Here is a 9,981-nt window from a genome sequence, read left to right on the forward strand (position 1 = left end):
GTGTGGGCAAGAGAAAGAGAGTTGTTTTTTTTTTTTTTACTTTTCAGTATGTTCACACAGGAAGATGGAAGCTAAGGGTGAGAAAACGAGACATCACTCACAACCCCACACCTCCAGACAACAGAAATCCCAGGGGAGCCCTGTACGCATGGCAGGTATGCATTCAAAGGCCATTACCAAAACACACTGAGCACCTCACTTTGCATTATGTATACCTTGATTTAAAATAATAATTAAACAGAAAGAAAGGAGAGGAGCTGGGAGTGATCTCTATGGATCTACAGATTCTATGGCCATGAGGAGCTTGAGTTCTCTCCCCACAAAAGTCCCAACGACCAGGGAGGTTATGAAACCCCAGGCCAACATGAAAACAGGGAGAGTGTGCATCTCTAACAAGCCCTCAGCCCCCACTTCTCAGACCCTTCCCCCTGCCCACCCCTCATCCCCCACCAGTGAGCGCCTCCTCAGGAAAACCTGTGAGAGACCTGAGATGGGGAAAGACTGCTCCGTGTCCTGTCTAGTGCATAACCAGTTACCAGCTTCTGCAGGGCCTGCTCCTGTCACTGTCTTGGGCTATTTGACAGCCCAAACCCTGTGGATGGGAATCATTTGCTTTGCCATTGGTTTTCTCCAACTGGACGCTGATAGCAAAGCAAATGATACTCGTCCACAGAAATGTAAATACACTTCTTCTGCTGGCTGTGCAACCTGTGGATAGCAGGAAGTTTAGCATTTCTTTGTAAATCCATTTCAGCATCCCTGAGGGCCTGTGCATGCATCTGCTCTATGGATTCTCCTTTGAGCCTGTTGTAATATCTTGCAGGTTTCCCCACTTAACAGAAAGTTCAATACTATCTTTGACACATTAAAAACATATCGAGCATCTACCATAGGCCAGGTTCTGTGGCAGGTGTTTTCCAGCACAGCAGGCAGGGAAACTCCTATCACAGGTAGGACAAGATGTTTGCCCTTCCAGCTCAGTAGTGGCCACAGCCCCCATCCCATCCCTGGGCACCACGCAGGGCAAACTGTCTCCAATTACCACGTGCAGAATCCTGTGGGATTAGCCCCTGTAACATGGTATGTCCTCATGTTTCCACAGCCCTCCAGGACTCCCAAACTACTGACTAAACCACTAAAGAGAGTGAATCAGAAGACGATTTCTCTTTGACACTCTACAAAATTAAACATCAGACTAAGTATCACAACCTTCCTGCCTGTGCTCCAGGAACCTGGTGAAGAAAATGAAGATCTCAGGGTTGCAGTTCAAAATGAGGTATGGGTAGGGGGACATCCACCCACTGGAACCGGGAAGGCACCAGGACCTGGGCTAAACCTATTCCTCACTCTCCTTTCCTCAGTCCCACCCTGTGAAAATGGGACACTGATGGGGAAGCAGGTACTGGTGAGGCCGGGTGACGTGGGCTGGGGTCAGGTAGGGCGGGCTGGAGTGGGGCAGGGGTGAAGCCACCTAGCTGTGCACAAATGGGACCACAGAGCAGCCAGTCTGAGGGCTCCAACTGGTGCACAGGGAGAGCTGGCATGGAAGACACCTGGGAGCTCCCAGATGCAGTCAGAGTCCCAAGCGCTTGGGTGTATCCCAGTACTGGGACAGGTACACCTTTTGAAAATAAGCTAGTTATTGGGAACCCTGCTGCTCTTGGACCTCCCTGGAAACTGAGAATGAACAATGCGTGTGACTCCAGAGACGGTGCGCTCTGGTGCCGTAGCCCCGCTCCCTAAGCTCAAACACACCAACCCAAACAAACACCAATACAGAATCCCACCCTAAAGTCATTTCCACTATTTGCTCTGTCCACGGGTGTTTAGGACCCACCTTGTAAACAGCCTCCTGGATGCGGGCCTTAAGCTTGGAGCTCCCGGTCTTCATCCCAGACACCAGGATGGTATCCCCTTGCTTGGCCGCCTTCTCCATCTCTGAGATGTAGGAAGGAGGGATATATGTAGACTCCAAGAAAGTGAGGATTCTGGAAGAAGAGCATGTCATCAAAGCTCATTCGTCAAACCTGAGCACAAGGTTCAGCAGAATCTAATACCACGTTCACTTCTGTCAACACCCGCCACTACAAGCCGGACACTGGAATAAGTGGTGCCCCCTCTTTGGTGCTGCCTAGAAACATGCCCCTGCAGCCTCCTACGTCCTCATGAAAAATGCAAGTTCTGGGCCCCTGGCCCAGACTGTCTGAAGGGAGCCTGGGAATCTGCATGTTATCAAACTCCACACATGAGAACCTCCAGCTTAGTACAAACAGTCCAAATGGGAAAAGTGAAGCCCAAGAAAAACAGGCCACAGGCCCAAGACCACCCGCCCAGCCCGGGCAGCATCAGCAGTGCCCATCGGTCCCCGGAGCTGCTGGTCACACTCCAGCCCTCCCCTCTAGCAGAGTGCCTGACTTTGGGAAATGATTCTCAGTGACCACCTGCTCCACACTGAGCTTTGGGGATGGGGACGGCCTCACATCTCACTCTCTCTGGGCTGGGGGAGAAGTCAGGATGTGGTGGCCCATCCCCAGAGTGTGGGGTGGCAGGCAGGGCTGGCTTGAGGGAGTCTCTTGATACAGTCTCTCATTCCAACCTGCAAGTTACAAATGTGCCCACCGTCCACCCCAAAAGAGCAATCTGCTGGACACGCTTCCATGCTCCTAAGCTCCACCGGACACTGTGCCATGCCATGAAGTATTTCCTCACCCAGTTTTACCAGCTGTCGTGTGTTGAACTCAATGAAAATCCAGGACAATCCAGTTCCAACACGCCCGAGTTTTGTGGATTTCAGTTAATATTCAGCTCATGTACGGAGCTGCCTGGAAGCTTGGGGTCTTGTGGCAGCAGCAAATGGGCCTAGTGGCCCAGAGGTGGGCAGTGCACCTGTGTTCCCTGAACATCTAGCATGTACCAGGCCCAGAGAGGGGCCCTGAGCCACAATCAACCTGCCGACCCACACAGTGGCCCTCAGAGGTGGACACAGTAATTATACACATTTTTTAGGGGAGGAAGCTGAAGCTCGTGTGGGTTACATTCCTTGACTAAGTCCACAGGCAGGAAGCAAGAAGGCCAGGATTGGAATCCAGGTGTCTTTGACTCTACAGTCCATGTTCCTGCTTTATGAAACATCAGAAATCCAGAGCTGGTCCAGGAGACAGATAGAGGATGAGGGTCCAGCCCCAAAGAGCTCTTACCCCAGGAGGGCAACTCAGCTTACACAGTGTCTGAGCATCTGCCCTGGAGACGGTGTGAGCTGAGCTCTAGAGAAGAGTGTGACAGAGACTTCACCACATTCCCACCATTTCCTACGGCCCTGAGTGGACTTTTAAAGGTGTAAATAAAAGACAAGGCTCTTAATGCATCCACGAAGTACTTATTGATTGCAAAGGGGTAAGAAAGTGACTTCATAGTGGGGAACCCTGGCAGATACCACCTCATCCAAGTGACCATCATCAGTAATAGACTGATTGGAATTGTGGCATCAAGCAATTAAAAGAATGTAGAATCTCACTTCTTCATATTCCTGCCAAAGATGCAGAGCTCTGAGTCCAGTCATGAGAGAACATCAGGTAAACCCAAAATGAGGGGTCGTCTACAAAATAATCACACTGTCACCATCACAAATGTCAAGGTCCCCAAAGTCAAGAAAAGACTAAGAAACTGTACCAGGCTGACTGAAACCCAGTGAAACAGGATGACACACAACATGTGACTCCGGGTTGGGTTTTTTTGGCTACAGAATTGGGACAATTGGCAAAGCTTGAATGAGGTCTGATGACTGTCACCCTCGGTGTTCACTTCCTAATCCTGATGACGGTGGATATGCAGGACTCACAACTCTTCCATAGGCTTAAAATTGTTGCAAAATTTCAAAAAATTAAATCTTCTTGCCCCCAAAGGGACTGTACTCTTTTTAAAAATTATTTAACAAAGCATGAGGAAATACAAGCACAGATCTTGGGTCTTCACCAGCACTGGCAAAGAGAAGGTTCCACAGAGATGAAAATGCTCTGTGCTTCTGCTCTGCCCAACAGGTCGCAGCACTAACCACGTGGCTAATGGGCCCTTGAAATGTATAGCCAGTGCATCTCAGGAACTGAACTCTTCGTTCTATCTAAAACAGCCAGATGGGGTTAGTGGCTACCATACTGGATAATGCAGATTAGACAGATCTGAGTTTAAATCCTATCTCTGCCACTTACCAACCTCAGACAAATGGTTCAACCTCTCCTAGCCTCAGAGTCTACATCTGAAAAATAGAATGGTAGTATGCACAGCCCATGCAGCTGATGAGAGGATGAAACGAGTCAAGATCCTTAAGACGTCCACTTCATGCACGCCTCAGAGTCTACATCTGAAAAATAGAATGGTAGTATGCACAGCCCATGCAGCTGATGAGAGTCAAGATCCTTAAGACGTCCACTTCATGCACATCTGTCTGCACACCCATGCTGGGAAACCCAGCCTGCACTACCTGACAATGCCTGTGACTGCTGGTCCGTCCTCTCAGCCAAAACCTGTCCCCCCCTTTAATTTGTTCCCAATGGAAGTGCTGCCCTCAGGGGCTACACCCACTTCTTCTGCTCCCCAAGACAGCTTTCTGCTGGACACCCGAAGCTCCTCGACAATTTTCCACAGAACACCCCTAGTGGGCAGCAGAAGCAGCCAGGCTCCTGCACAACTGTGTGAGATGAAATCCTTTTCCCTAATCAGTCACTGGGAATGTCGGCAGGCCTCTGGGAATCGTCCCAGGCTCCTCGCTGACAGTGGTGAAAGCCACAGACATCCCCCTTCCCATTTCCCTTCAAAAGGGGTCAGGCCCAGTGAAGGCACCTCTTACCGCAGTGCATTGTGGGAGTCTGAGAACCCATCCGCCTCTGTGTCCTTCACAATCATCCAGTCAAAGGCCAGCCCAGCCAGGGTGCTGAAGGTGTTCCCTGTAAGGGCAAATGGGGGAGGCAGAAACACATCAGAGTTAATTCCCCAGGGCCAAGGGGAGCATTCTGTTACATGCAGGAACCATGCTCAGTACCATCCCCTTGCAAAGCAGGTGCTATGACCTCCACATCAGGAAGGGGAAACCAATCAGAGTTAATTCCCCAGGGCCAAGGGGAGCATTCTGTTACATGCAGGAACCATGCTCAGTGCCATCCCCTTGCAAAGCAGGTGCTATGACCTCCACATCAGGAAGGGGAAACCAAGGCTGAAAGGAAGGAAGGCACCTGCTCCCCATCAGAACTGCAAGGGGCTGAACCAGAATTGGAACCCAGGCCCGTCTCAGGTGAAAAACTGTTCTTCCCACAGTACCTGCCTGCTTTCAACTGCTCACAACAGGCTCGTAGCACATAACACCATCACCCCTCATGCCTGTGAGCGTTTGACGTCTAGAAGGCCGCTCTGAGAACTGAGTCACTCACTCCTCACTGCCTCCTGGGGAGGAAACTCCTCCCTCCTACCCCAGTGCAGGGGAGGAATGAGGGGGCAGTACCCTCGACTGTCTGGTTCCAGGTGGCTATTCTCGTCTTGTCACCTTGACTGAGACTCCCAGGGTCCCAGGGGGCAGGGGACAGAGACCAGACCCAGCCAGACTCAGCTCAGAAGTCCTAGCTTGCTTTTACAAGCCTTCTGACCCACTGTTTCCAGATGAAAAATATACACACACAAGTGCCATTTCCAAGCTCTCTTGAAAAGCCCAAAGATCTGGATGCCTGGGCCTCACTCTCTCTTAGGACCAGCGACTGGCTCAGCCTCTCTAGAAGGGGCCATGTTCTCTGGTTTGCCACACTCCCCACCACACTCTGTTGTCCCACACCCACTCCACGTCCCTCATCCATATTCCCCGCCTGGCCAGCCCCCAAAATAGAGCATCTGGGGTCTAGAGAAAGTCCTTTTACAGTACAAAGGGTATGGTATTTAGAATCAAGCAGGGCTGGCACCCTGCCTTCCCCATGACGTCTCAAAGGCCAAATGAAGCAGTGCTTAGCAAAAGCTCCAGAAACCTGAGCTGTCCCCGCCATTACATTTCAGGGCATCACGAGTGAGGGGAGGCCTCTCGTCACAGTTCCCCGGGTGTCTGTCTATCTGCTTGGGCAACTGACCAGAGAAAAACAGAGAAACAAAGTCACCTGCTCACCCTGTCTATGATGAACGTGGGCACAGAGATTTTTTCTTAAGAGGTCTGAGGGAGAATTTTTTTTTTTACCGGTAAGGGGATCACAACCCTTGGCTTGGTGTCGTCCACACCACACTCAGCCAGTGAGCGCACCAGCCATCCCCATATAGGATCCGAACCCGCAGCCTCAGCGCTATCAGCACCGCACTCACCCGAGTGAGCCACGGGGCTGGCCCCTGAGGGAGGACTTTGAGCAAATAAAATGCCTGTGGTTTCTCAAACCCCAAAGCATTTTATTTTATTTATTTTTTTTGTCTTTTTTTGTGACCAGTAAGGGGATCGCATCCCTTGGCGTGGTGTCACCCGCAACGCACTCAGCCAGTGAGCACACCGGCCATCCCTATATAGGATCCGAACCCGCAGCGGGAGTGCCGCACTCTGCCAAGTGTGCCACGGGGTCGGCCCCCCAAAGCATTTTAACCAAAGTAATTTGTCTTCCTAATATCCACAGCATTAGGCGAAGCAGGTAGATGCTAAATCCACACCCGGGAAGGAAGGTGGCTGCAGGAGACCTAGACATCCTCCAGCCTAACCCGAGGACATGACATCCTGCTGCACCCCCATCACACGGGGGCTAAGACCCTTCTCGCATGCCACAGGGAGGAGCAGCTCACCACCTCCCAGCACAGCCCCTTCCTCTGCATAACAGCTCTGACCATGAGAATCTTCTTCCTCACACCGAGCCGAGGTGAGATGTCCACAAAGCAAAGGCTGTCTGGTAGCAGAGACAGGCAGGCTGACTGCAGGATGCTCAGTGAGGATAAGGAAGGGTTCTCCTGTGATCTCACTAGATTGTGAAATGACAACCAGAAATTCAATACGAAAGCCCTTCAGGCAGTCCACTCCCTTAACGCACATCAATCCACACATCACAGGAGTGTCCTGAACACCAACCCTGGGGGTTTCCACCCAGGCCACCTCCAAGTACCACTTTTCTCTTCTGTAGAATGAGAGTGAAAAGATCAAGCCATGGGGTTGTTGGGAAGATCAAATCGATAAATCACCTGGTACTGTTCACAACGGCCCTAACACGAACAAGGAGACAGTGGCAGGGAATCGTGTCTCCGACATTTCAGCCGTTGCACATGGAGCTCTGTTTTTCATTATCTTGCTCCCCCCAGTCTGTCCTGCATGTTCAAATGTGGAACAAGTGACAAATGTGTGATAACGCCAAGGCCAGAAAGTGTCCTTGGGCTTCCAGAAGTTTCGCCAACTCGGGCAGATGCACAAGCAGGACCAGCTGTGTAATTTTCAGGGCTCCATGCAGATGAAAAGGAAGGCACTCGGTTCAAAAGGTAGGGGAAAGTTCCAAAAGAAGGCAAGCCAGACTCAGGAAGGCTGCAAGAAGAAAGAAGAGACCCTGGGCACAGAGCCAGCCACAGAGTGCTCCTGCGGCGTGTGGGAATACTACAGGGTGAGGACAGAGCCTGGGAGGTGCCTCAGGGACCTGCCCAGCAACTCAGCTCATGTGGGCCTGCCAGCTGCTGGCCACTGGGCTCTGCTTCCACACCAGCCACTGGACCAACACACTGTTTCCCACCTGGGTTGGGCTCCGGGAAGTCAAGTCAGGTATCTCTCCTTCCCATGGCCTGCTGCACATCTTTAAGCCTGTGCACCAGGATGCCCTTGGTACCTGGATTGCGTGTCATGAGAGGCTCACCCTGGCTGAGATGCAGCCTCCAGACCAGACTGTGTTTAACTTTTGGAGGAGCAGCCACACTGCTTTCCACAGCGGCTGCACAGCCATGCCGTTTTCACGCTCCTGCCAGCAGCGTGTGAGGGTGCCAGTTTCTCCAAATCCTCGACGTATCACCATGCAACACTCCAGCCATTGGGGAGCATGCACCCAGCCCTCCCCAACCAGGCCCCATCGGGGAACAGAGGGTAGAAGTGGTGAGGGGTAAGGAAGGAGAGGGAGAGGCCAGGCAGGACCCGGGACACCAGGGGACAGGAAGCAGGTGGCCAAGAACCCATCCCAACAGTCAGGGAGTGGCAGGGAAGCAGGAGCAGGAATTACTGAGACTCCAAGCCCCCCACGTGCTCCATTGTCCCATCTGACTCCACTCAAGACACAAGTGCAAAGATAAATGTATTGCCAAGCACTAAACCAAGCCTAGGGCCCTTCTGAGCAGAAAGCCCTGTGTGAAGCTGGCGCTGTGCGCATGAGGAGACCAACTTGTGGCTGACAAAGTAAAACCACAGGAGGCCAGGTGTGGCTCATTCCCTGTGACCCCAATCCCCCCTCAGGGGAAAGCCCCGAGATGGACATAGGCAGTGAGGATTTTGCAGGTTTGCAGGGGATGAGAGGGAGTACAAAATGTTTTCAAGAAACCTCTGCCTATAGTTTTACTTTTTCCATTTAAAAGGTAGCTATTAGCACCTACTATGTGCAACAGACCTTGGTTGAAGCCTTATAGTTGAGTGCTAATGTTAACCAGGAGAGCCAGAGATCCAGTCTCCAGAGGACCCACCTCCCCTGTCCTGGTCCCAGGAGGCTGCAGAGAAAGATTGAGCAATTTGATTTAACAAACATTTGCCAAATTACCACTAGGACCAAAGTCCATTGTCAAACACAGAAGAATCCAGATGAATGAAGTGACCCCAGTTCTGCCCTCCAAGTGCTGAGCTTGACAACACCAAGAAGAACATGCCACGTGTCCTGAGCAGGGGCCAGTGAAGAAGAGCTGAGGGCCATCAGAAGGGAGGACCAAGTTCCGCCTCAGGCAGTCAGGGAGGGCTCCCTGGAGTGGGGAGCACCTCAGAGGGAATGTCCACAGGAACCCAGGAATCTGAAAGCAGAGTTCGGGAGGGGAAGGTGCTCGGGCAGAACATGGGGTATGAGGAAGGGTGAAGAGGGAGTCTTTGGTGACCCTGAGCTAGCATGTGTGGGCTGGGAAATTGCTGCCAAAACATCGAGTCTAGCGAGCACTCCGCAAAGGACCTCAGGGCAAAAAGGCAGACCCCAGCCACATGTGGATGGCCCCCAGCCCAGGAAACATGCAGCAGCAGGAGATGGGCAGTGGGGCTGAGTGGAAAAGAGCTCAGGTAATGGAGTTAGACATCCCAAGATCCAGCCCTTGCTTGGCCACCCATGAGCTGTATGACCTTGGACAAGTTACTTAAACTCTTTGGGCCTCAGCCTCCTTGTCTATACAATGGGCATCGTACCATCCATCCTTGTGGAGTAACAGACTGCACTTGTAAAGGGTCTAGCACAGTGCCTGGCATACACGGGCCATCCACCTAACAATGTTTGTTGAGCTACTGAGTCTTTTTTGACAAATACCCACCAATCTACATCATGTCCCTTCTGAGACTGCAAGGTCCTCAAAAGTTACAAGGGGCAAGCTCATCTTCACAAAGGAGACTCTGACCAGTAAAGAAGTCACAGGCTCGGGACAAAGGCAGAAGGATGATTAAAGACACCAGTCAAGGTACTTCTTTCTGGGCAGAGAACACCAACTAAAAAGCATGACAGCCTCACTGTGAACAGCGAGGAAGTGACCTAACCATTTATTTACTGCCTTGATGTGGGCCACTCGTGAATGGCCCAGTCTTTGTCACCAGATGACTTCCTACTCTGGAACCAGCTGCCATCAAAACGTTAGGAGTAGGGGAAAGGTGAGAAGTAACCATCACATGCTGCTGGGCATCTGTCTTGGCACAGCAGTGGGCACAGGAAGGCCACTCCTGACATTGCCACCAACTGCCTGAGGAAAGGATGCAAACTCAGGAAAAAGAGACTTAAAATGACTTATTAAAAAAACAAAAAAGGGCCGGCCCGGTGGCGCACTGGAGAGTGCGCC

The 9,981-nt window shown here is 51.7% G+C and overlaps 1 protein-coding gene across 1 annotated transcript in view; it reads right to left on the reverse strand.

The window, feature by feature from the left end:
- LOC103607027 (nuclear pore membrane glycoprotein 210-like) overlaps positions 1-9,981 on the reverse strand; it is a gene marked incomplete at its 3' end in the record, with an annotated part of 49,393 nt that overhangs the window by 32,101 nt on the left and 7,311 nt on the right. Inside the window, exons 4-5 of the mRNA XM_008591575.1 lie at positions 4,844-4,940; positions 1,838-1,988 (exon numbers count right to left, since the gene is read on the reverse strand). Of these exons, the coding sequence (XP_008589797.1) occupies positions 1,838-1,988; positions 4,844-4,940 (248 nt within the window). The remainder of the gene's footprint in view (positions 1-1,837; positions 1,989-4,843; positions 4,941-9,981) is intronic.

The sequence above is a fragment of the Galeopterus variegatus genome, unplaced genomic scaffold (assembly GCF_000696425.1).
Source record: "Galeopterus variegatus unplaced genomic scaffold, G_variegatus-3.0.2 Scaffold7051, whole genome shotgun sequence".
In the NCBI taxonomy this organism is placed as follows: Eukaryota; Metazoa; Chordata; class Mammalia; order Dermoptera; family Cynocephalidae; genus Galeopterus; species Galeopterus variegatus.